The sequence below is a fragment of the Pomacea canaliculata genome, linkage group LG2 (genome assembly GCF_003073045.1).
Source record: "Pomacea canaliculata isolate SZHN2017 linkage group LG2, ASM307304v1, whole genome shotgun sequence".
Classification (NCBI taxonomy): Eukaryota; Metazoa; Mollusca; class Gastropoda; order Architaenioglossa; family Ampullariidae; genus Pomacea; species Pomacea canaliculata.
The window spans coordinates 20,592,959-20,620,466 of record NC_037591.1 but is presented as its reverse complement, the minus strand read 5'-3'; the positions used below and the strand labels follow the sequence as shown (position 1 = coordinate 20,620,466).

At 41.8% G+C, this 27,508-nt stretch overlaps 2 protein-coding genes across 2 annotated transcripts; both read right to left on the bottom strand.

The window, feature by feature from the left end:
- Positions 1-1,654: 1,654 nt before the first annotated feature.
- LOC112555125 (aminopeptidase Ey-like) lies at positions 1,655-23,398 on the bottom strand. The gene is made up of 40 exons (XM_025223347.1): positions 23,279-23,398; positions 23,012-23,081; positions 22,806-22,929; positions 20,937-21,056; positions 20,332-20,487; positions 20,028-20,145; positions 19,687-19,807; positions 19,228-19,382; positions 18,905-19,024; positions 18,535-18,669; positions 18,106-18,171; positions 17,753-17,818; positions 17,228-17,409; positions 16,539-16,639; positions 16,251-16,390; positions 15,824-15,879; positions 15,368-15,515; positions 14,719-14,795; positions 14,305-14,408; positions 13,345-13,486; positions 12,904-12,985; positions 12,378-12,525; positions 11,826-12,034; positions 11,393-11,493; positions 10,288-10,408; positions 9,361-9,495; positions 9,012-9,125; positions 8,492-8,626; positions 7,994-8,059; positions 7,473-7,538; positions 7,129-7,310; positions 6,642-6,742; positions 6,186-6,331; positions 5,928-5,983; positions 5,656-5,803; positions 5,308-5,384; positions 4,506-4,616; positions 3,926-4,093; positions 3,232-3,372; positions 1,655-2,550 (listed from the first exon to the last, which is right to left on the bottom strand). Exons 1-40 carry the CDS (start codon positions 23,396-23,398, stop codon positions 2,316-2,318), a joined length of 4,863 nt encoding a protein of 1,620 aa, XP_025079132.1. The 3' UTR covers positions 1,655-2,315.
- On the bottom strand, positions 11,042-14,009 carry LOC112556791. The gene is made up of 7 exons (XM_025226163.1): positions 13,844-14,009; positions 13,345-13,486; positions 12,904-12,985; positions 12,378-12,525; positions 11,826-12,034; positions 11,393-11,614; positions 11,042-11,063 (listed from the first exon to the last, which is right to left on the bottom strand). Exons 3-6 carry the CDS (start codon positions 12,952-12,954, stop codon positions 11,528-11,530), a joined length of 495 nt encoding a protein of 164 aa, XP_025081948.1. The 5' UTR covers positions 12,955-12,985; positions 13,345-13,486; positions 13,844-14,009; the 3' UTR covers positions 11,042-11,063; positions 11,393-11,527.
- Positions 23,399-27,508: the final 4,110 nt, after the last annotated feature.

Genomic DNA, 27,508 nt, shown 5'->3' with positions numbered 1-27,508 from the left:
ATAATGTTGGATGAGAAAGGGTACAGGGTAGAATATGATACCACTGTCACAGAGTGTTTGGGATCGATGCTTGTATTTGTGGTCAGAACTTTTTACGTACATGATATTAATTTGTAACGGGCCAGTCAGTCACAGGCTTGTGACAAACAGAGACCAGACTATTTATTCGCAGGCAAACAGGCCAAGCACCATCGACTTACAGTTCTGAGTTTATATTAATGTCTGTGGAGCTGTAAGACCATGATAAATTACATCTTCATGGAACCAAATAAATTTTGGCACGTCACCCTGCTTACATGTAGCAAGACTCTGTTGATTAACACCACCTAAAATGTAATAATTTGCAGTTAATGCTAATGAAAATGCTTCATATGGTCTTTATGCAGTTTGAGGAAACATCACCAAATTGTCTGTTTACCAGCCTGTAAGTGTGTGGTGGTCTGTAAAGCAAAATATTACATCACTGTTAAAATATTCTAGCAGGAATTATTGGTAGGTTGTAGTATGAGCTTGTTTTAAAAGTAAATTAAAGAACATGGTTAGTATTTTACTCCCATTCATGTATTTTAGCTCCTGAATGTCAGTGACAGACTACAAAAAAGAGCTTGTTTATGCCAGTGGAAATATTTTTGTGTGTGTGTGTGTGAAATGAGAGAGTGACAGAAAAGAAAAAGTTTGTGAGACAAATGGTAAACATACATGAATGTATATTTTATTTGCTTTTGCTAAAGACTACTGTGAAACATTCAGTGAGGATAGAGCGGATGAGCACAGAATAGTTTGACCTCTTGCCAAAATAAATCAACAAAGTTTAGTAAGTCTTTGATGTTAAAGACCCTCTAGTGGAGGAGTAAAATGCATAATAGTGGATGTTTCTGTTGTATCACGATGAGTAGTGAAAACAGATGGCCATGGAAATACAATTTTAAATAAACTCACCGTCCTCGATGCTTACCCTATGACACGACCATAGTCTACTACCATCTAGAACGTGTACCTGTAGATTGAAATGTTCGAGGACATTATGGAATGATAGAGAAAGACCATTTAGCGACTAGCAGCTTAGACAAGATTGGAAGAGTGGAAGGGAAGCATATATTACTCTTCTTAGTGCTTGTCTGTGATGTTCTGCAACGTTAAAGACGCCAAGGTGAAGCCACTGGCTTTTGCTTTCAGGTGTGGTTAGTGGTACTGCACGTAAAATGAAACAAACCTTGGCGAATGGTACTTTAAAACTGATACTTTCACTCACGGGTTTATTCTTGCTAGGATTGGTATCATGTATTACCTGCTTTGCTCTGACCCTTCTCTTTTCACACGTGTCTCCGAGACAGTAGGATAGTCAAGGAGTTTAGGGGATCCATAGAGCTTAAAGTAAGAGAAGCAAAACCAAAAGGCTCTTTAAGATCTTTGTGTGAGATGGACCTGCTTGTTGGGGATGAACATTTTTGTGTGTGATGAATATATTTCTGTTGGACAAACCTGGTTGTGCGGGATGAATCTGTTTGGGTAAGGGGTGAGGAACAGTCAACCACTCTAAGTGCCCTGTGCCATAGAAAGCAACAGGGTGGTTCGTAGATCAGATCCATTGTTTCCACGACAAGTTCTCCTTAAGTATCTAGAGCCTGCCCAGCAAGGAAGAAAGGTCTGAAAAGAGTTGTTGGCAATTTTTACTTGTTGTTGATGTGTTGATTAAGGTCCTCGCCTTCAATATGTACATTACAAACGAGATGGCGATTAAAGGGACTTATAGCCTGGACCAAGTTAAGTCGTATTGCAGTTGTTGCTCATATAAACAAAACAACAAAAAGCATATTGACAATATATAGTAAGTCATGGGATAGGTTTCAAAAACACAAACACATCTGTATAATAGTAAATAATAAAGACCAGGTTAATATATACAAAATGTATGTAATAAAAAAATCAAACAACTGCTTACATAAACTTGATCATTTAAATTAATGAAAGGTCATTTATAATGAAAATCTTTGGAAAAAACAAACTTTTAATGTACTTCTTTGTTGAAATGAAAAACACTGTGTTGTCCGCCCTTTTGTTCTAACTATATTGTAGAGACATGTCTAGTATTCAATGCTGCACCATTGTTCGTGCTTCATTAACATTGCCTGACCATTAGATACTCTGAATAATGTTGACAAAAGATTTTGTAACAAAGATGATGGCCCTAAACAGCCATGGTCGTTTCATACATAGTAACAATTTCCAAGGAACTTGCTACATCAGAGTTCAACGGAGAGAACCCAGTCATGATCACTTTTGTTTCGAGTGTTGGAAAGGTGTCTTTGAGTCCATCAAGCCAGGTAGTTAGAAGCAGCCAGCCAGCTCTTGACAACATCGTAGTTTTTGTCCATCCACCGTATATTGTTGCGGGTAGTTTCTACAGCAGCTTGGAATGCACGGGTAGCAGTGCCAAGATTAGGATGGGTGTCAATAAAATTCTGTACTTCTTCGAGCTGTGTACGGGTATTGAATCTACCCGCTAGTGCCTTGACAAGATTGGTGAGAGTGAACACGACATTATTGTACCTGCAACAGAGAAAAGATTTTTCAAAAACAGTTTAGTAGCCTGTAGAAGTAAGTGGAAGGTCACAAGAAAGTTTCTCTGCAAAGTGTATATTTATCAGCTCCAGGTATATCTGAGAAATTATAAGCTCTCGTGTGTGCACGCACTCGGCAGTCATGAGGGAGAGAAAAACAAAAAAACAAAACAAAGGTTGTGAGGCCCATGATAAAAAGACAGACCGAGACCCAAAGAAGTTTTTCAGTCACGTGTTGTTGTTTTTTTTTATGAAGGAAGACTTGCAAGTGTAAAGTTTTAATTTTTAAAATAATCAAATACTTACTCGCTTATATTTCTCTTTTTTTATTGCTTGTAGAATACTTGTTTCGTTATGTGTTTTTTTACCGCTTAAATTCCTCGTATATCTTTAACATTTGATCATAAGTGCTCACATTTGGCTTCATTCATTTTACATTTTGAATATTAAATGTCTTTCAACTTGTTTATTTTTCGTGGGTAAATCCATTTGGCTGTGGCGCTGTCTGATGATCGACTTTAACACTTAATGTCGTTTTTGGTAAGTTTACAGTGGTCTTCTCTGTACCTTCGGTAAATTTTGTCCTATGCACTGAACGACAATACAAAGCTAGGAGTGGGTACCCATATCAAGGGAAATACTCGTACTTTGAGAAATGTAACATCCAAACCTTTTGAAGATGACATCCCAGTTGTTTCGTACAAACTGCCAAGCCAGAGACGTGCCGATGGGATTTTGGATGACACCCGACAAAACCGAGATGGCGTCCTGCGCGCGAACCTCGCCTTTCAAAACTGCTCGGTCCATGAGTCTGGAAACCAAAGGTCATCTCCACAATGCTTTTGGCCGTTGATGAAACTATCTTTTATTCATTTTATCGTTTAGGTTTAAAATAATTTGAAATTAAAAAAAAACATGTCTGCATGATTTCTGAGAAACGTAAGATCGACAGGTATAGCAGGTGACTAACAATATACTAGCGGGATTACTTAAACTGCTCAAAGCTTAGTAAGCCTGAGTGATATTGAAAGAGGAGTAGGACTGTGCTAGTAAGCAAAGCTGTAAGATTCAGTAAATTTTACAGAAGTAAAGCTGTTCAGTAAATATAAGGTGACCAGACGTCCCGCATTAGGCGGGACAGTCCCGCTTTTGACCTCGTGTCCCGCCTGCTCATCGGGCGGAACGCCCATTGTCCCGCTTTCTGGCTTTCTGGCAAGTCCATCAAATGTCCCGGTTGTCTTTAAAAATCACTTTTTTCGGCGTTCTTTGACGGTGGCGACACCATCATCGGCATGTGTCCCGCTTTCGCCCCCGAAACCTCTGGTCACCTTAGTAAATACGATGATGTTGATAGAGACACCCACCTGCTGAGGATCCAGAGCTGACTGGAGCAAGCTAGCTGGTTCATTAGACGATTTTTTTCATGAACATTGGCCTCAGTCTGGAAGCGTTCATACAGGAAGTCCCAATCGTCCACTGACCCTTTCCTCAGGGCGGTGCAGTAAACTGTGTCCCGCACTTCTGGGGAGATCCTGCAATGTAGGGAACAAAATGATCATGCTCTACACTTTCTACATCATGCGATACACTGGTCTGTGTATTAGTTTAGCTTTATCAGTATATTACTGTCTCTAAGTATCTGTATGTCTGTTCACCATTCCCTCTGTACAATACTATATGCTGCGTTCAAACAATGCCTTTAAAATAATGAAAACACATACGTAGATGGCAAATACCTTACCGATAAAGAGCGTGGTAATAAATATCTGTTGTTTGGAACTATGCAAGATAAATAAACGTGGATACAAAATACTTGTCACATGACAAGGTGAAGAAAGTAGTATCTTAAACAACTATCTTAAGCACAAAAAGCCAAGAAAAACTTTTGTTTTACTACAATAATATTCATTTGAATTTTTTATCAGCAGAAAGAGCTTTACTTACTTATTGACTGAAGAATCGTTTTTCCAGTCGGCGAAGAGCGACAACGACTGACTTACACACTCACTGACATCGCTGCCACATGCGAACGATGCGATAGTCGACCTCAAAAAGCTGACAAGCAAAATAACATGATGTGAGTTAGTTTGCTGCTGTGTTTGTGTTTCATTTCATTCACATTTATGTACATCACTGGTAACAGTTTGCATCACGTATATCAAAGATGAGACTATTAACTAACTCTATTTTTAAGATGAATAATTATGCTAACATTAATTAAAATAAATTAAAGATACAGTTTTTTAAATTCTTAATGTTTTTGAGAGTTCATACATAGATGAATGATTCTTGTATGCACGCGCGCACACACACATGATATGTCATAGAATGTATTTATAGTCGTAATGGCGTGTCTCTACCTTCTAGTGTCTGTGTGTTTTTAACAAAGAACGGAGTTTGTTTGTAACAGTTGTAATTATAATTCAACCTCCACTTTTCCTTACAATCTTATATTCTCTTGGACTACGAGTTATCTGCTCTGTTCTCTCTCAGTAACTGAGCAGCCTCATAACAAAGCCTCATTGTGTGCACGGCAGGTAACAATATAACATTGACTCGGTATTTGCGGCTTGTGTTGACGATGTTGTCTGATTACTTACAATGTGACAATACCGTAGGTAGATTTTTTTTTATTACAATGTGACAATACCGTAGGTAGATTATCTTATTACAATGTGACAATACCGTGGGTAGATTATCTTATTACAATGTGATAATACTGTTCACAGAGTTATTTGTTACTTACGATGTCGGTACATCCCCGCCAGTGTCATTCATTCCAAGTTTTCTGAACAGACGCTGTGTCTTACTGGCTATGAATGACTGCACAGTAAAGTAAGTTAACATTAGTGGTTTCCACAAATAAGCAGCACATAGCAACATTACTTATGTCAGTTTTCAATGGACCGTATATATTTATATATAAGTGCATACTCATGTGTAATGAAACACAAATGTACATAGTGATATTTGTACGTAAGTGCACATTCAGTTCTACTGAAACACGAATGCCAGTAACAAGGTCTCTGAAATAAATATGTTCAGCAATAGTTTGATGCAACAGATAGTCGGGTTCTAGCAAATGAAATGGTACCTTGAAGCCTCCATAAATTTCAGTGGAAGACAGCATGGCGTCTACAAAAACCAGCTGCTTCATGGCAGCACTCCAAGGGACATCGTCCTCCTCGTTGTCCAGGTACTCCACGATTTTCAGTGCGATCTCTTGACTGACGTGTCCGGCGCTGGCACAGGTAAAATGTTAATCAACTGTAATCAGTTATTCTAGTGCACATGTATTAATAAACGTTTTAGATACAGACCAAGGTATATACGATTCGCTACATATGGCGAGGCTTATATACACACCCTGCTAAATTCCAGGCATCGTTGATAAGCTGTGCTCTGTTGACACGATGAATTTTCTGCAGACGAGAAAATAGTGGGTGAGATGAACAGTAATAGTAAACAAAGTCGGAATGCGTTTCTTTTCTTCTACACAGACAGACAAACAAACAAACAAACAAACAAACAAACAACAACAACAACAACAACAACAACAACAACAACAACAACAACAACAACAACAACAACAATCAATCATCACAACAAGCAGTAGTTGCATACCGTGGCGTCAGTCTTCAGTTGCTGTGCAAGTCGCTCCCAGTTGCTGACATCGTAGTTGACACGATAAAACCCTATTTGTGCCACGTTGCCTAGCACCCATCCAGTCCCATTCGCAGGCAAAGCACCAGTCCGAGCTGTGATAACTTCTGCAGAAAAGCATACACGTCTTTTATAAATAAAACAACAAAGGGGAAACCTCTAAACTGTAAATATTATAATTGATTAGTTTATGAACATTTTAACAATGGGCTGTGTATGGTAGTCATGTGTTATGGTAGTTATATGTGTAACACACACCTACACGTCTACAGAAGTGTCTACTTGCGTCTTTAGGTATTTATGCTGCACATCTATTTTTTCTTTCTCTAGTATGTGTGTAAGGTGTGTGTGTGTGTGAGAGAGAGACTTTGTATGTGATATCAACAGCACCGAAAAGCAAACCTATGTTTTACATACTTGAAGCCTCTGAGCTTTTTATCCAGTCGACTGGCTTTGTCTCAAGGGTAAAGTTCAATTCTTGGCTGGACGTGTATGTAAAAGGAATGTCCCACTTGTATCTGTAAATCAAATCCAATTCTTAAGCTTCATCGCTATTTCTTAAGGGCAAATTTAAGAGACAAAGTTCACGATAGAAGTATTTTCTTTTTACAACAGGAAACTATATATTTTGGGAGTAGGGACAATAATGAAGAGAGGGCAAGTCGTTACCCGTGGGGGAATGTTTAAACCAAAGAATTCTTGACTCCGTAGTTACAACACTCTGGCCAGACCCCGTGGATATTAATTTATGCTACTTTGCCCTTAAGCATTTTTGTCAATAATTTATCAATATCACAAAGCAGTATTCACTGTGTCTGGACGCTTGCTCTTGATAAATCCTTAATAAATACCTTTCCTTCACGAATACAGCCCTCAAACTATATTATTTTTAGTGCACACCTACCCAAAAGGTGATTTGTATTTTCCGGTGTCTGTTGCTGTTGGGTCAGATAAGTATCTTTCTTGGGTGACAGTGATGGAGTTCTGTCCACTGACACGGACCGTCACCAACGGGAAGTTCATCTGCAACGTCCACGTGTCCATGACGGCGGCCACGTCCAGCGACTTGTTGTCGGTTTTGGCTTGCTGTGGACAGGACTCATTGTTACTCCTGTGATATGTGATATGTGATATGTGATACTCTTGATATGAGTCGACACTCAATAAAAATGTTCGCTCGTGTCAGTAAGGAACACAACATGTGACTCGGAGAAAATAGTGTCGAAAGAAGAATTAGAGACAGTTTACCTGCGCCAGTGCTTGCCACAGATCTTCGTGCCTGGCATTGCCGTACTGATGGGTTCGCAAGAAGTTCTGTACAAAAACACAACAGTTACAGATATTAATGACTCCTCCAATAACAGTGACCTATTTGTATCTTTTCTTTTTATGTAACTAATGATCTTAGTTTAAGCAAAATAACAGGGCAGGCAGACTGACAGACGAGACATTAAGGTAGCAAATTTAAATGCGAATTTGTACTTCTTAGTAGCTTATCGAAGAAGCAAAGACAGAGAAAGAGAAAAAAGTGTAAGAGAGACTAAGAGAAAGTAAATGTATAAGAAAACTAATGGTTACCGTTGCTAAATTTTATTATTATTATTATTACGAATGTGATTGTTCAGTATCGCAAGTATTAAGGATAAGTATTAAGGTATCAAACATGTACGGAAGCTCATTTTCACCTATGTACGTACAAGATTCTTCGGCTTCAAGAGTAGAATTGTTTAATGCACAAAATCATAAAAATTAATAAAAATCAAACTAACCTCGAGCCCTTTTTTGAACGTTTGCTCCCCAAGCGCGTGGCTGATCATGCGAATAACTGATGCTCCCTGTAAAAACAATTTAAAAAATCAATAAACAATAAAAGATTTTCATAAAAAAGATTTTAAAAAATGCATGGTATGAAACATTTCTTGTGATCTGGAATAAGATAATGCTTGTCAAATACAATATCGTTTGAATAATTCTGTAAAAAGATTTGCAATAATTTTGAATCACGGTTGTAAAGTATTTAATCAGTAAATAAATTAAAAAATAAAAAAGGTCTGTCAGACAGATGGAACTTAAAAGAGAGATGAACACATAAAATAGACATTTAGTTGCTTCCTAAACTTATTTCTTCATGAAATACAGGCTTTGTTAGTGATAGGATAGAAGAAGGGAAACTAAAGTCAGCCACACCACATCTGACTACTCTTGTCATTGCTGTATGTCTTCCACTAATACACAGGTGTTCATAAGCACACACAGTACACATGTACCTTTCTATAAGAGATGTCATCAAACACTTCATTGATTTCTGCAGTTGTTGCTACGGAGACATACAACGGATGTGACGAGGTTAGTCCATCGAGATCCATTGCGCGGTGAGCAGCAATCAGTACAAATCGGTCAAACTTGGAAAAAAAGTCACGAAAGTTTGAATATTTTTCCTAATTTTGTTAACTCTTAGAAGGATTTTATGTTAGTGCCAAACTGTTCCTGATTAGATTGCTAGACGAAGAGAACATTTAGACAGATAATGAGAAAAAAAATGATCACAAACGAGTAATATTGTAAAGACTGAGATTACGTGTTACGTTGTCACGTAGGGATTGAAAGCAGAGACGGAGACACTCCTAACATTTTAACATTTTCTCATATTTCATGCCCGATCATCAACCACGGGTTATGGCAATAATTTTTCAAAACTTTGCCTTCAAGTACATCAACAAATCTGATGTCAGAGAAAAGAGGTGTTAAGTAAAGGTGTGAGTGGACCGGTGACAAAGACAGACTCACCTCATGCCACGTAGGGAAGACGTGGTCCACACCAAAGAACTCCAGGTACGTGGCGAAACCCTCGTTAAGCCAGATGTCATTCCACCACTGGGGCGAGACCAGGTCACCAAACCACTGCCAATGTATGAGTCAATTCTGTCATTATTCATTTGGGTAGAGCAAGACATTCTTTATCTTGTGCTGTCTCCAAACTAGAGGAGTGAGCTAATACATAGTCTTTACATTCTTTTGTCAGTAAAATAAATAATTCCTGTCGCGACTGAACATACATCTGTATATCTGTTCTGTCACAATGCCACAGTACAGGATTTGTGTCATGCGAGGACCTGTGTATCGTGTGACTACTGACCATGTGGCCAGTTCGTGGGCCACAGTGATGGCGGCGTTCTCCTTGTCCGAGGCAGACGACATTCCCTCCTGGATGAGCAGACGAGTCTCGCGGTAGGTGATCAGCCCCCAGTTCTCCATGGCGCCGGCGTTGAAGTCAGGAATGGCGGCCATCGCTGTTGCAATGAAAACAACATTTCTGGATTCTATTTCTTTGCAGGTTCCTCACCTTGGCTAGACTAACTTCAGCTATCTTCTACGATTTATTAGAGAAAGAAGAGTCGGGGCTTTTGTCACTTTTACATGGTGAGCTGAAGATTGCCATCCTCTCACTCCTCCACTCATCCAATCCATTATCCATTTATTTATCTCTTATCCTACATACACACACGTACCATCAGCGAGACTGGTCGAGAACGGATATGTGTATGCCTATGTGTACTTGTGTTTGAGCGTTCGTTCGTCTTTCAAATCAAGAGTACACACCCCACACACACTATTCCCCACAAGACACATCTGTACACTGAGCACTACGTTGACAGACATTGCTATCACGTCTGACATGTTGATGTCACACAGTTCTGATACTTACATTGTTTAGGCAGTGGAAATGGAATGTTAAAATAGTTTTCGAAATAATCAAGGACCTTGGTTCCAACATCGAGGCAAAGTTGAGTTGACTTAACGAGGATTTCCTGCTCCAAACTTCGAACTAGCGAAAAGGAAAGAGAGAAGTAATCAATGGCGAAGTCGAACACTTCACTCTGTACTTTTAGTATTGTGTATATTTAAGGTGTTGCTGTATATACTTGGTACATTTACTATTTAGTACATTAAAGCTTTTTTTTCTTTTCGAGTTAACTTTTCAAATGGCATCTGCACCTGTCTTTATGTACTGTGCAATTCTGTGTAAAAGACTGCTCATTACTCATCAAAGAAAACAACTTACTGAGATGTTGTGAGTGGCAGTCGCGCCGCTTATTTTGTCAAAATCGCTCACGAGGAAGGCCACTAGGTAAGTAGACATTCGCTTGGTCGGGTGGAATTCGTCCATGACCTTTCCACTGGGCCTGAAAATACACGAGAAAAGCTCAAGTTGAGGCAGTCGTCTTTTATGTGCTGACGTGTAACATCATCAGTCGACATGTAACATCATCAGTGAAGCTGGCTCAGCATGCAGTGACAGGGGACATCACTCTCACTGCTGGCCACACTGACGCTTTCACTTTATATGTGGAAAATTCATTTGTATGCATACGCCTTTTGTTTCAACTTCAACAGCTGTCAGTAAACATGCATACATTTATTTACTCTTGCATCCCTGCTCTTTCTATTCATTCGTTTTTCCTCCATCCATTTCACCCTGGCTCTAGCACAGTCTTCGTGACGTCATACTAACCCCTGCTAAGGGCAGATAACTAGATAGTTCACGTGCTGCCAACGTACAGAGTCTGGGTGGTCTTGATATTCATGTTGGACACCGCCTTCAGGGACTGCGGTCTGACGATTTTGATGGAGAACGTAGCCTTATAAGCAGGCTCATCCATGCATGGGAACGCTTTCCGCGCGGCTGTTGGCTCCATCTGAGTAGTGCCCAGGTAATCTGCAACGACCACCCGTGCTTTGTCAGTCACATATATATATATATAAAATCACACACACACACCCACGTATACACAATTATACATAATTACACACAGGCACATCTGAGTAGTGCCCAGGTATCTGCAACGACCACCCGTGCTTTGTCAGTCAGACAAAAAATCTACGGCAACACCGTGAACTACGGCATTGACACAAAAAGAAATATGTTTCTATTGCGCAGGGTGATCCAAGTGACTTGCGCTTGACCATTTTGTTTTGTGTAGAATATCATTGACGGAATCAGATGCTGAAGTGCGAATTTAAGCTGAGTGCTCATATAAACTCATGTTTGGGGAAAAACAATTAAAAAAATAAAAGTGTAAAGAAATTTCGCGAGAAGAGGAAAACACGAAGATGAATTGTAAACAAACTGAAATCACCAAAAAGGTTCTTAATATACAGGTACTCACACTGTATTGTTGTTTTCAACGTATGAACTGAGGTAGAAGCCGTCCAGACCACCTGACAAGTCGCCCTTGAAGTTCATGCTGACACTGTAGTTGCCGCCGGACTGAAGGGGTGCACTTAGCTGTATGGTCAAAAACTCAACCTCTTGGGTCTGTCTCTTGTTTCACAACCTGGGGAATGTTTGTGACTTCTGTCGACTTCAGTACAACGTTGTCCACCTCCAGCTGATCCCGTACAAATCACACCACAAGTTACAAACATAGGAATAAGAACTGTACTCAGCTTCGACAGGTAAATCAACGAAATCAACTAAATTGATACAAATATCAGAAAGATACATTGATAAATCACTGTACAGATTGAAGAAACAAAATCGAGGGAAAGAAAGAAGGAGATAAAGAGGCAATTACAGTTTTAGAACCGCTTTCAACTGACCATGGAGGCATGCAGCACAATTTTGTCAGTTGCATTCACGCAGGTGAAAGTCATTGTGACGGTTCCGTTGAAGGTAAATTTCTTCGGATCCGGTCCCTCCATATCAGGCTGTATAGTAATGTCGTAATGCTCTGGCCGCAGATTTGTAGGCAGGAGAATGTCTTCCAGAGTAAGCTTGTCAGCTGATGATGATCCAGAACCTTCAAATTCTTCACAGAAACATAACAAATGTCACAATATAACTCGTCCTTAATGGTTGAAAAGCACTACAGCGAGACCAATCGGATTTTCTATATCGCAAAGACCATAAAGAAAGCTCGGTAAAGCCAGGCAGAGAAGGACAAACGGACTACAGGTAAAAAGCAAACACATGTACAGCAGCAGTCCTGTAGGTTCATCACCTCCTGTGGACATCACAACCTGCAAAGTTTCTGTAACCTGGCGTTCGCCTACATGATCTCTGAGCTCAAACATATTACAGAATATTAGTGTGCAACATACTGTGATCGCTGAAAGATGTGAAGCATATTGCTAAATACAATATGTACATACTGTGATAGCCGCGGCCTTCCAGCCATTGAATGATGTTGGGATACGCCTCCTCGTGCCATCTGATGTTGACCTCCACAGTCTCCACGGCCTGCTTGAGGGCCTGCTCGGCCGTTTGAAGACTGGCCAGCGAGCTGATGAAGTCTTTCAGCTGGAAAAACAAATTCAGTTTGTTTGCAGCTTTTAATATCTGTAAAGGCTAAATCTGAACATATGTGGCTATGATCATAAAAAAGAGTCAAGCAGTTCGCACATTTAAAAAAAAAAAGCGGTCACGTTGATAACCAAGAGCTATATGTTTCTTCCGTTTTTTCATTCTTCTTTTCTTTTAAGTTCTTTCTTACTCTTTATTTTCCTTTCTTTCGTTCGTCATTACATCAATAATTTTTAGCATGTTTTTGCAGTCCTCCATTATAGTGAATCCACTAGAGACTGGTACAACAACAACAAAAAAAGGTGCTACTAGTAGTTTATTTATTTGTGTGTGTGTGTGAGAGTGACGTACAGCAAGTCTTTGCACAAGATTCACCTGTTGTAGTTTGTACGGAGTGTGAAATCCATCAGCGATAGTCTTTGTCATCCCACGGAGGCGGCTGGCCGACTGGGAAAAACTTTGGAGTAAAACATACATAATAACACAGTCAGCAAACAGGTCAACAGCTACTTCACTCCCATCACACAGCACTTAAGTATTATTTATACTATAATATGGAAAAAAACACATCGTTAACGATCCTCTGAATGGGTATCACGCTAACACCTGATGGCGAGTAGAATACCCTGTGCAGAAGCTGTAGACTGTATTATGACATCATAGACTATTATACTATTCATTATGACACGTGACTACGACACTGTCGTCTGACAACAAAGACAGGCTGGTGTTTGTCTCTATTACATACACGTGTTATGGTAATACACACATACTGTATCTATATATAGAGAGAGACATGAGGTGAGGAGAGCTCACTTGGCGATGATGGTGTCCCAGTTCTCACGCACGAAGTCCCAGGCTAACGGTCTGCCGTTGACGTTGGCGGCGACGCTGGCGATGACGCCGGTGCCTTCATCGCGCTTGATGTCCAGTGTTCTGCAGCGACATCTCCAGCAGGCTGCACAGCACAGTGGTCCGCACGACATCGTGTTAATTTACGAGATTTTAGAGCGAAATTCAAATTTCAGTGACTGTGAGGAGGTGAATGGTGGAGTTTCTGTCAGCTGGGCAACGACAGGACCTACCTGTCAAACGAGCTCAGAACTTAATTATGAAGAAAAGACACAATCAACTTTCACACCTGAATTTGCAGTCAGTAACAGTGCACACCGATGCAGACAAACATGTGAAGCACACACCTGAAAGTCAAACACTCAGATATGTATGCGCGCACTCACTAACGCTTGCATGCACGCGCACACACACACACACACATCCTGACCGATCGACTAGAGAACAACGGTCATTAACGTACACTTCAAGAAGCCAGACTTTGGAGGTGCAAGCCAGACTCCTCAGCATCTGAGTTTTTTGCGAAGGGTTTGATTCTTGGCGGTACCGCTCGAGCATCAGGTTCCATTCGCTCTCCCCTCCCTCTCGTACCCCAGTACAGTAGACGATGGAGCTCATAGACGGCGGGATGCTTGAGGGAGAACAAGATTGTTTAGTTTGTATTCATATTTAGAATGTAATATGTGGTACAATTTTTCTTCTCTTCACAAGAATATTGCTGAATTCAAGTGTGCAGAATAATTTGCATATTTTGTAATTTACATAATAATTTGAATATAATTGATGTCATCTTCCACTCCGTCGTTAACTTATGAAATGTAAAAAGAATCTCACACGACATGCGTAGGTACATGTTTGCTGTTAAAAGGTTGAAACTTACATCCCACAAAGAGGAAACAAACAAAAATGCAGATCTTACGGGTTAGGGTTTGGTGTCTCCTTCCATTTTGTAAAGAGTTGCAGAGCCGAGTCCACGCACTCTTTGACCCGCACCGCACGCGAGGCTGGCGACAGTCACCCTAGTGTACCTTGTGACAAGAGGGTCAAACTACTCCATATCTTTATCTCTTTCAGAGTGTCAAAAATTTTTAAATACATTTGGTGAAGTTCATATGTCTTATTATTTTAAACAGAGATTATGTTTACACAGGTGTGAAAAAATTTCATCTACCAATCAAAAATAGCAAAAAGCAGTGACACCAGTGTTTACTTGGAAAATTATTATTATTGTTGTTGTTGCTTAAGCTGATTTTGAACTTGAATAATTTTATCATCAAAATTCCTGAGTAAGAATATTAATTCACTACGAATATCAATTGAAGCACTAATGTGACTTACGATTCCAGTGCCTCCGCCTTGCTGTCATCAAAGCCCAGCTTTGTGAAAGGTGACTTGACTTTGTCTGTGATGAACCTCTGTTGAACAAAAATGTAATATACAGTTATAAAAACATATGTTAAAGTACCATGTGGATCTCGAAGTAAATTACAAAACGAAATCAGATGGCAAGGATTATAATCAGTCGCGCTAAACGAAATACACAAATAACAAATCAGGTATAAAAGTATCAAAAAAAAAAAAAAACAAAAAAAAAAAAAACAACAACCAGAAAGTAGAGGAGGGGCAACCATGCGTGGCTTGGCTTATGGCGATCTTTCACTGTAAGCGACTTATACGAGCCTCATCATTTTACCTTCATTAAGATGGAGAAAGAGGGATTTAACTAAATATAATTCTATTCTTAGGTTGTACCGCGTGCACAAAGCTTTTTTTAAAGTAATTATTTTTACATGTATATGCTGTATATTAATACTTCACAAAGCATTTCAAATGACTCCGAGGTCTTAGCTGTGTGCTCGCTGCAAAAGACAGGAGCTGACACACCACCAAAGGCTTTACAACTTTTACAACAACAAGAGCTCAGAATGTTGATGGCATGGCTACCCCAACTACAAACTACCCATTGGGTACCTGTGACCTTTCTTACCATCAGAGCTCCATAGCCATCAGTATTAGATAATCGTGTTTTCAGTTTTCCTAGCTGTAAAGCTGCTGCTTCCCAGGGAACATAGTCTGTTTCAGTGTCCAGATAGTCTAGGGTTCCCAGGGCAACGGCGATGTCCGTCTCACCGGCGCTTAGAGAAAAATCAGAGACATAAAGGGAGATCACTACATCGTGTAAACCATGTGCTCCGCTTGCAGGTGTGTATATATATCATGATGCATATCATATACTGTATAATCAGCGGGCGTGCGCGAGCACACACACACACTTAGCTATTTATTAATTCGTGTCTTTGTCAACTCCTTATTTCACTTCTGCACTCAGACTGGAAGGAGGTTCGTACATTTTCAATGGCATGTTCAGTGTCAATAGACAATCTCCGTTTTATTTCCTAAAAAAACATGGTCACCTGAAAGTGTATGAAGAATTGATCACTACCTTGCTAAATTCCAGGCGTCGTCTATTATCTGAGCTCTGTTGATTGGCGGAATCAGCTGCAAGAAAAGGAACATTGTTTGTAGTATGTAGCGGCTTGATGTTTGTTTACAATATTAACTTACTGTCTTATATATATATGTTGTCAACCAGTTAATTAATAATTACGTATCGCTGAATTAAAGTAGCTAGAAAAATTATGTGTTGATTACAATAAAGCATTATATATATATATGAAAACAAAATAAGTTTTAAGTTGAGCACAGTTTGTATCAAAGGTGGTAACAGGTTTTACTTTAAGTCCTTTTCACTTTCGATCTCTACATCGGCTAGAAAGAATGGGACCAGCATATCTTAGGAAGACAAAGAAACAAATGTTCATATAGCCAGCAAACAGCAAACCAGTCAGAGAGAGAGAGAGCAGTGTTACCTGGTGGTCCTTCTGAAGCTGTCTGATCAAAGCTTCCCAGTTGCGGGTGTCGTAGTTGACACGGTAGTACCCATACTGATGGATGTTGCCCAGAATCCAGTCATTGGAAGACAGTGTTGGAATACTGGTGTTTAGTTCTTCTGCAAGAGAAATAGTGTTTCCGTTAATCATGATGAGATATCAGTGCAAGACGCAGCCGCCACCTGCTCCGAAGGCAGTTTTCTGCAAATACTTGTGGGTGAGTTTTGAAAACAGAAACATGTTACGGAAAAAGGGAGGAAATCTCACTTGTGTCATCATTAGGTGTCAGCCACAGGACATCCTCCTCTGTGACATTGAAGTTGGCCATCTTGCTTGTTGTTATGGTGATGGGCACATGCCAGCGATAGCTGCATTCACAACACAAAAGAAAATCATGTACTGGGTTTTCTTGCCTTTTTTTCTTTCCCGATGTCTGTGAAGAGGGTTACAGCCCTTAAGTACAAGATAGGTTCATGTCAACAGGCAGACCATCATGTGTCTACGTATGTTCATACAGCTACATCTTTAGTCTACAATCTACGACAGACGAAACATTTATTTTTGAAATATATATATAATCTGTGAGACGTATCAGTAGAATATTTCATTTTTCTTTTCTGTATGAGATATAAAAGTGTAGTTCATTTCTCTATTCTGCAGATGACGAGAATATTTCATTTCTCTCTTTTGTGTGACAGATCAAGAATATGCTAAATGTGTGACAGGCTGACGTTTAATCTAACCACTCCCAATTTACAATTTACTTTTCTTAAAATAAGCTAGAATTTATTATTTTAAATTATTTGTTTATGCTCCAAAGAAAAGTTCCTTCTCTGAAAAGTCAAGCTTCTATTTATCTTGTAGGAATAAATGTTACACGTACAAGTAGCCCTAAAATCTGATGGACATCTATGTCAGAAGTACCAGTAACCATAATATCAGTTGAAGTTTCTTACTTGAATGGACTCTGAAAGCGTCCAGGGTCTTTGGCGGCTGGGTTGATGAGGAAACGTTTCTGGGTGGCCGTGACCTTGCCGTTGGCTGACACCGTGAGTCTGATGACAGGGAAACCCATCTGCAGCGTCCACGTGTCCATGATGGCGGCCACGTTAATCTGTTGACCGTCCTGACGCGCTTGCTGACCGACACACAAGACAATCAGGACTGATACGTGGGGGACCGCAGCAAGCATGTTACTATGCCAGTGTCAGCTCACACAAACTGTTACAATGTACGACAGTCTCGTTGTCACGACTGGACATAAAGTGGGTGGGATACAGTTGCTACCTTTTCCTTTCTTCTTTTTCTACCCATCACTTAAACACTCAATGTAATTCATGTTTTTAATATTGAGATAGTAACTGATAATATTATTTTTGTATAAAGTAAAAATTGATTGCTACGATTTCGGTTTGATCAGCAACAACAAACCCCAATCTGACATCTTTGACACAAGGTATATAAAGACATTTTGTTCCTACCTCATCCCATGCTCTCCAAAGATCAGTATGGTTTGCATTGGCATAGGCGTGATCCCTTAAGTACCTCTGGTTGGAAACAATGGAGAAAATGAATAAGAGTTATACGACATGTTAAAAGCAGCTTAATGACTAATTGTTCAGTTGCCTAAGCATCCTGAGAATCCAGGTACAGTATTATCACAAGCAGAACACCAGTTTCCATCATCTAAGCCAAGATTGCTTATAGCTTGCCTTCATGAATTTCAGTTCGCTAAAACAAATATGTTCCTCATGCTACAATCGTAAATGGATCCTGAAGTTGTGGAGTGAATTAGTGGGTTTGGCAGATAACACACACGACATCAGCGACTAACCTGCAAGCCTCTCTGGAAAGTTCCCTCTCCCAGGCAAAACTTTATCATCCGGATCACAGAGGCTCCCTGGTAGAAAAACGTGAGTAGAGTTCAGCTGTAGGGTTAAGTTGCTTTGTTTTGTTTGTAAACACCTTATCTTCCTCTCCGTCTGCCTGCTTTGTGTGTCAGCACGTGTGTTTGTGCGTACGTGCGTGTTAAATGTGTAACAGAGGCAGGGAATGTTGTGTACGTGCTCCAGGGGAGCACGTACACAACAGTCCCTGCCTCTGTTACACATTTAACACGAACATGTCAATAGTCGTCCCACGAACAAGACGAGATCCCGTAAAGCAGAGAGAAAGAAGGAGACATAGCAAGAGAGGACAAAAGAAGAAAAACTAAGCAGTAACAAGCAGCAAGGGTAAGAGAACAATATGAGACAAGTGAGACCTTTTCGTATGAGATAGAGTCGAAGTATTGCTCCATCTCGCTAACTGTTGCTACGGGAACGTAGAGCGGATGTGACGTGGTTAACTGATCCATGACGAAGACAGACTGAATGACGTCAGTTGCAAACTGCTCCCACTGAAACAAAGATGGAGTTCGTGTTGTAGGGTTGGGATGGGACTTGGACACGTCTTTATTCGCTCTTTTCTTACCCTGACCACACATGCATGTCTACAGGCACGCATACACACTGACAGTTAGAATTCTGTTGAAGAAGCTCGCCAGAACGTAATTCTAAACAACAAATTATGTTTTACAAAAACCCCTTGTTTATCTTGCAGTAAATTGTTGTTTTTTTATATGGTACACGCACCACTTTCCAGCTGTTGTTCTTGTCGATGAAGTCCATGCCGATGTATTCCACGTAGGAAGCAAAGCCCTCGTTCAACCACAGGTCATCCCACCATGCTAAGGTCACCAGGTTTCCAAACCACTGCAAAATATACATTGATACCTACACTTAGTGGAGTGGGTCGCACAACAAGACAGTTCAGCTCAACGTGTCACACTGTTTACGAGTACGCGAAGTAGTTTTACAGAATTAAATTTGTCAATCACTCAACAACTTTCCCGCATCCAATCGCATCCAGCCACTGACCACGAAACTTAGAACGGGTATGGGTCATGTGATCAGACCTGATGCGCGAGCTCGTGCGCGATGACATCTGTGACGTACTGTTTATAGCTCTCTGACGTCACCCCTGGCGTGTACAGCAGCGCCGTCTCCCGGTAGGTGATGAGACCCCAGTTCTCCATGGCTCCATTGGCGAAATCGGGAATGGCTATCATGTCTGGGAAAGAAACAGTTGAAAACAGTTAAAGATGCCTGCAAACAGAGCGCTTTTTGTCAGTGTTTTTTCTTTTTGTTTATAGGAAGGTTGGCGTATTTTTTTTTTGGATGAACTACAATTGCATGATTGCTAGAGTGAGTGAGTGAGGTTGAGAGAACAAAGTGAAAATATAAATAAATGAGGAAAGATCGCGAAGAGAAGGGAAAAGTGAGGAATTGTGGTGTTGTGAGTTTATATTCACATCAAAGATGTTGACAAAGAGACACCAAAAGAAAAACAAAATAAAACAAACAAACAAAGAGACCTTGCTTTCTTAAAGGAAAGTTCGTTCCAAAGTAAGTGCCATAGTAATCAAGGATCGACATTCCAGTCGCTAGAGCATACTCCATGGAGCTGGCGAACTCCGATCTGGCCCACACCCCGAACTGAAAAATACAAATAAATGAAAAATAATATTACTGTGATTTTGTCGTGGCTACAAATGCCTATTTGTAAAATTGTTCAGACAAAACATTCAGAATGCCCTTTTCTAACATTTTATAACTGTTACAAAAGCCTTTTTGTGTTATCTTACTAACAAACAATTACAGATGTCTGTCATTCGTAACATTTGTTAGTAAGATGTTACACACATAAAAATCATACCTCGGTTCCATTCTTTGTCGTTCCATTCACGTGACTAAAATCGCAGACAATGAAGGCGAGAAGGTAAGTCGACATTTTTGGCGTGGGATAATAGATGTCTGCCACAAAACCATTATCTCTGATGACAAAGAAGACGAAACATCAACCAGCAGTGATGAGTTGTTTTTCTTTTCTTTCTGAATGATTACAAAATCCGTTATTCTGGGTTACATCCGTTATTTCATAGACAGCTTGAGGACTGCTGTGTGCTGTGCAGACCTACTTAGTTGTCAGTGAGGTCAGAGGGGACAGCAGGACCTCTCACCTTTGCTCTGTGGCCCTGATCCTGGTGTTGGACAGTGAGATCAACGGAGGTTTTCTGAGCAAAGTCACGTTGAACACGGCTTTGAGGGCGGGCTCGTCGAAACATGGAAACGCCTCTCTTGCATCCGGGGATTCAAACTGTGTGGTTGCCAGGTAACTGTCAACATAAAATGCAAAACGATGGTATTCTGTCAAATGGCTTGTAAACACGGTTTGCCTTTTATTGATAGTCTGCTTGAAAATACTTGGAAGATTCTATTTATTTAATTGTGTTGTGATGGCTTGGCTGCTGACTGACGATGAAATGATTAACAGGATTGATGACTTACGGACGGAAACAAAAATGAGTAAACGAACTGACCAACTGACACCTAGACAATAGAAAGAGCTGGGGGACTGATTGTCTGACAAAGTCATGGAATGTCCAGAGGACTGACTGACACACTCATCCAATATCCAAGGGACTGACTGACACACACACACTTATTTCATGTCCAGGGGACATTATTACACTACAGGACATGCAGCAGTTGTTGTTGTTGTTTGTTGTTGTTGTTGTTGTTGTTGTTGTCAACGATCTAAAGGGTTGTCATCAAAAGCACTCACACTGTGTCGTTGCCCCTCTTGTACGAGCTGAGGTACAGGCCGGCCAGGTCGTCTGTCAGAGGCCCCGAGAAGGCGATGTCCACACTGTACTGGTCACCCACCTTCAGCTCATCGTCCAGCCTGGATGGTCAGCGTCTCGAGATGATCGTCCAGAGCTATGCCAGCAACCTTCCATGGTCTTCTATCGCTTTGACCTTGAACTTTGACATCAGATTGACTTATGGTCAGATCCTTGGCATTCATGACGATGGACGTGGTGGCCGCCAAGCACTCGAGCAAGATTGTCACCTTGCCCGTGAACTGAAACTGCGAAGGGTCGCTGCCATAAAAGTCAGGTTTCAGTTCAAGGTCATACGAGATGGGCCGTACGTTGCCTGGCAACCTGGCTGACGCTGTCGGTGGAGGCGTGGTGCCGAGTGAGGAGGGTGCAATGCTTGGCGAGACACCTTGCGACACACCTTGTGACACACCTTGCGTCGAGAGTGAGCTGGAGTCACCTGAACAGATGTAAATTATACAAGACAGCCTCAGACGCGGAACAGGTGAGAATAAAGTTCACGTTGCAGGCGACCTCCAGGCTGGCGGTGAGGCCGGAGCTATGAAGCGAGGGTAAATCTTTGTAAGGGGTGGTAGTTATAAAGCGAGGGTAAGTCTTCGCAGAGAGAACAAGGGACAACCCAGGGCAGGCATCGTGTGTTCACAGATACAAAACATGATGTCTAGCCCGCGGGGTATGTTCCTTTACCGTGGGGTACCACTAGTGTGTAACTTCGGCTCCAGGAGCAAAACAACATTTGCTGGATGTGGACATCACCTTATAAATATATATATAACACTATATATAAATATAAAATTGTCATTGATTTTCCCAAGTGACCCATCAACGTCTTATTTTCAGTTTCTAACGCGAGGTCTTCTGACATTATTTACTGACTTGCTGACAGACTTGCAGCAGAGTTATCGGGTTTACAAAACAACATTTCTGTCCGCGATTTTCAGACACGATAGTTTTATAAAGTATTAGAATAAAAATCCTGAATAGTCTTCACAATCTTACTGTATACATCATGTATATTAGGTAATCATGCTCGCTATATGTCTACAGCTGTTGTCACGTGCCAACCAACACCATCATCGTATCAAAGAACGTGATTTTTAAAGACAACTGTGACATTTGATGGACTTGCTTTTGCCCGATACAGCCTAAAGCGGGAACCTTAGTTATCAGTAAGAACACTTGAAGATATTTCATTATCTGCCGTTGACGAGACACACTGATATGTTTTAAGGAGTCGGTCATGAGGTTGAATACTGCGCGCACCAGTAAAAACCGTTGTAAAGACTAGGCGCGCGTTAGTGGTCGAGTTGGCGTGACGCACTCACATTTCTTGCATCAGCATATCAGGCTACGTGAGGGGCTGGTTCACTGTCACGTAATGTATAACACGACAGGCAACACACAAAACGAAAACGAAAACAAACTGGGAAAAAGCAGCAACTGCTGTATTCTTTTGCAACACACAAGTCTGACAGAGCCTGCAGTATTCAAAATTCGCTTAACCGTTATTCTTTCTCCCTGTACCACATGAACGGTGATATCTTTGTGTTTATTTTGAAATGGGAACAGGATTTTATTCAGGGTGATGCATCAGCCAATGGATTTCAATAAAATTCTGTTCACCACCCCGACGACCACCGACCACCACCACCACCACCCGTTTACGCCCTCATCCGTTTTTATTTAATCGAAGTTGCACCGACATTAAGTACCGTACTTCTCTTTGTTCGAGTGTTGTTCTGGGCTTTGAGGACTTCTTTGGGGAAAAAAAGAATGCACATAAGAAGTTGTTTGAACGTCCTTCTGCTCACCTTTCAAAAAGCTGTTGAAAGAGCTCTCGCCAAGTCTCGGGGAAAGCACAGGTGACCTGCCTGTCGTAGCTGTCCCTTTCGGCGAAATGCACGATGAGACCAACCAGAACCGCAATCGCAATGGCTAGAAAAGTGAGAACAAACGCGACGCCAAAACTCAGATGGAAACCACCCGACGATCGCTTGCCAGACCCTCCCATCCCTACCTCCGAAGAATCCTCCTCGCTCAGGTCCTTGAGTCTGTAATCTGGCATGGGTGACTGAGTGCTTTACAGTCTGAAACACGCAAACACATCCGTGATATAACAAAAATAACATACAGTGCATCAATAAATACCATCGCTGTAAACATTGCTATGAGGTAATGAGCGGAACATGAGTACGAAGCTTCAAAGCTAATTATTAGTGTTAATGACGAGCACGGGTAATTAATACACAATAATAATGGCGGATGACTGCGGGAGACGGTTTACTCTGAGCGACAGGGAGATGGTGAGAACACCGCCTGCTGGTCTTGCTTCCCACACAGCATCTGTGCCACATGATGCAATGACAATGGGAGGCTGAGAATGCACACCACTCAGCTGTCGCATTGTAAGTGAATAATGTGTACACACACGAGACAGGAGGGGATATCCGGACCTGTGTCCTGCTCGTGTCATCAACAGCCACAGGTAGGGCGACAGGTAAAAAGAGAATTGTCGGAAAGTCTTGAACAACAGGGGGGTGGAGAGGGGAGGACAGATTAAGGTGAAGTCGAGAGAGGGGAGCGTGAGTGTTGTGCACTATCACTGGAGGAGAGGAGGGTGAGGGGGAGAGAGAGTGGGAACGCTTCAGTGGCTGACATTATCACATCAACGTGTACATGCATGTCACTTGTTAATCTGTCTACCTGTCTCTGTGTGGACATGCTTTCTTCACAAGTTTCCCCGCGGGTCCTGAGATACTAATGTTCGTCTTCACATATCAGCAACCCGCGCTTATCCAGGATGAAGATGTAACCTTCAGTCTTCACTAGTCAACAGCCTGACTGTCCCACGCCCTCGTCACTCTACTCTTTGCTCGGCACTTCATTCTGCACCTCTCACGTGGACAAGTAGAGTGGAGGGAGGAGTGTGATTTAAACTGGAAACTCCAGACAGATGACAAATGTCGACTTACCTAATACTCTTTTCCATTTGCCTGTAATAGTCTTCACACTCCATCACTTGAAGTACTTTAGTCAGTGTTTCGTAGTCTAAAAATATTCCATGAATATTCCATGTCATCCCTGTGACTGCACGTGTGTACGATGACGTGCAGTGTAAATGCCAGAGGGCGGCTGTGTGTACTGTGTAAATTCTACTGACGTGTGTGTAAGACCTACCGACACACATGTCGCGCATGTCCTCAAGACGCAGATGCTAACGGTTGTTCACGGCCTTAAAACCGTTGAGCGTCAGCTGTACACACATTCATTTCATGAATCAAAACACCCCGTTAGTTTTTAAAGCATGCGAAAGTATGAAATAAAAGAGAAAATATGCAAGGTTGTGTAAATGGGAAACGGAGGGGGGGATGATGTTGTCTTCCCCTTTCTTTCTCTCCGTCCCTCTCACATGAATGCTGTTTGCACACAAGGCGGAAGACACAAAGAGGAAGAGAGACAGAGAAAGAGAGACAGAGAGAGAGAAAGCGACAGAAGGGACAGGTAGACTGTGGAGCTATGTGGGAGAGAGTTTATTTACAGTAAATGTAGCCACTGAATCATGTAAAGTTTCTGTCCTTACCTTCCTGACTGCCTGTCGTCCAAAGCTTTGCGGAGATCCACTAGAATCACAACCACACCGCGCCGAGCTGTGCCGAGGTGCTTCTGGGTCTTAGTACTTTGACATCCGCAGACTTCACTCATCAGTCACGTGATTGCCTGGTCCAAAAATATGGGTCAAGCTCAAACTTATCGTGTCTGTTCGGAAAGTATTTATTTGTTTGCGAACGCGATCAGACACATCACTTGTGTAACTGCGCAGGTCGCTAAAATTTACGGGAAATAATTTCACGACAACGCAGGACAGGCTTGGGTTACAATTCGTAGTTTGGTCCTGTTGACAATCTCTACTCACCTGTTGTCATACCTTGCGTTGACCTCTCCCTCAAATCCCGGATTCTCTCCTTGTTTACCGAATAGTGCACGCAATGCTTCTTACGACCACGGAGATAGCACTGCTGCACCTAGTTGTAGAGCAGTGAGAGAGAGAGAGAAAGTAAAAGGTTGATAACTATCCTGTACATAAATATGAACACTATTCTACATGTTTTCTGAGCCACATTCTCTCTTCTCACAGCAGATAGTACCGGCTTGGTGGTCCACTGCCGCCTTATGAAGGGTGGTGTACCCGCTGCTTGGATGAGATGGAACGTTGACAATAGAAAGTTGTTTCTCCTTTGATTGCAAGAGAGCCGTGCTTTAATTTATAACTTTAGCGCCATCTTCTTCTTCTTCTTCTTCAAAACAAATGACTGGACGAGAAGACATTTAGTATGTACCCATGTTTATTTTGCAGGAGGACATATCTCTTCCATGATATCCGACTTGTCTGACAGTGAGTTGTCCAGAACCTAGAGATCCGACAGTTTGCCGTCTCATTAAAAATTGACAGGTGCACTACAGTCCAGCTCGGTAGTAGCTAGTAGCTAGTAGCTAGTAGTCCTCTTAACCTGCTGTTAACCCCTACACACCTAACATCCGACATCCCATTCATCTGCTACAGTCCTTAGCGAACAATGCGAGGCTTTTGGACTCCTGGAGATGTTGTTGTTCTCGTCCGCCTATGTTTGTCACACCTTGAGGGCTGGTATAAAGCTGGTAGTCATCTGCAAAGCATCCACAAGTCCGTACAGCTTGATGTCGAGGGGTACAGGCCTCGGCATGATCTCAGTCCCCAGTTCCTGTTGGATCCTACTCTCCTGTAGGAGGGTTTGTTCTGCGTCTCCACAGGAGCACAATGGGAGGACACTAGGTGAAGCTTTAGGAGGTGCTTTAGTCTGTTGTGCCCTGTCCTAAGGGGAAAATTCTCACCTGGTCTGATCTGGACAGGTAAGGGTAGCTGTCTGGTGGCTTGGGTGGTCTCTGCTAGGCTGACAGGATTCAGGTCCTAATTGTGCCATCGGTCAGCCAGTTCATTGCCCTCAATAACACAGTGTAAGGGTGTAAGTGTAGAACTGTTTTTAGTCGATTGGTATTTCTCGGTGATGCTGTTAGTTTTAGGTAGCTGGGTACTGAAATTGCATCTTTTAGGAACAACAGTTGTGAGTGTGTTGCTTCGCTGCTGACAGTTTTCACTACACATATAAACCTTCATCGTCGGCTCTGTGGTTGTACAGTTGAAGCCTGCTGGAATGGCTATCGTCTGCCTGTGTCCATCACTGTACGGGATGTGTTGTTCCTCCATTTCGGATGAAGTATGTCAATGACCATCTGTGTAAACTAGTGTCCCTGCTTCTAGCATGTCAAGTTTGAGTGTTTGCTTGCTTGTACCGATGTGTTCGTCCTTGACTGAAATGCAGAATTGTGGTGAAGATAATATGGCGATACTCTGTCCTTGTTTTTTCTGTCCTTGCCTTCAGCACAGGCAATATGCTGGTTCCATGTCAGCCCCTTGTCAAAGGTCACCCACGGGGCGTCTGTTGATCTTCATATTTTAGTGGTGTGTCTCTCAGCATTAAATTTCCAGCTTGCACTTTGGTGCGAAGTGATAAAAGGCTGTGGCTGTCGTCTCTCTGTTGACTGACACACCATTTGTTTACCCAGGCGGGATTTTGTCAAGAGCAAGCTGCATGTCGTACGTTGCCCTTGTGACATGTTCATCCGGGTATCAGAGAAACAGGTCCTCTATGTGAAGGTTAGTTACCTTTGGGTAACTGTGATACGAGGTCGTCGATAAAGAGTATAAATAGATTTGGTGAAAGAACTCATCCTTGTGGAACGCCTTGCGGCTGTGGTGTCCACCCACCAGAACCCTGAGCTTTGTTGAGCTCGTCGTGAGTCGTGTGTAGTTCACTTGTTCAGTGTGGTGTGTAGCTGCTTCTCACACCTGTCTGATGCGCATACTGAAGATTCACTATTGTGTCTTCTTGTAATTTCATCTTGCAAACTGTGGGGGGAGGTTGAATTTGGTGACATACTTTCTGAGATGGTATGAAGTGGTGATCACTTCTTCCAACCTGTCCTGTTTCTGATGACTTTCTTGTGGTTGTCGTCAGTACAAGAATGACAGGTCTGGTGTTGTTGCTGTGTAAAAGCGGGTGAATAGAAGTTGGTGGGTATGTGGGATTGTTGTCAGGCCTTGTCAGGCTTCTGTTCTACTCACTTGCCTATGATGTCATCTCTGCCCTATCCAGGTTGGAACACCGCCAGTTGGTCTCCGATTGCTTATTCGTCCAGGAAGCCCCAGACTTATTTCGCAGCTTAGCTTCATACCTGGGGCTTTCCTACCCGCCACCTGGAGACTAGGTTGGTCGCCTCGCTACCGGACTGAGGGTAGCCTAGTCCCAGAAGTCCTTGAGATTATCTCCATGGAATCCTACAATTCCTTGTTTCTCGAGGCTAAATATCGTGCATTTTCTTCTTATATAATAGATATGTCAGTCCAGTGTGTAATATTTGTCTGTATAAGGACTCTTACACGCACGCACCCACCAGTACACCCCCCTCACACACACGA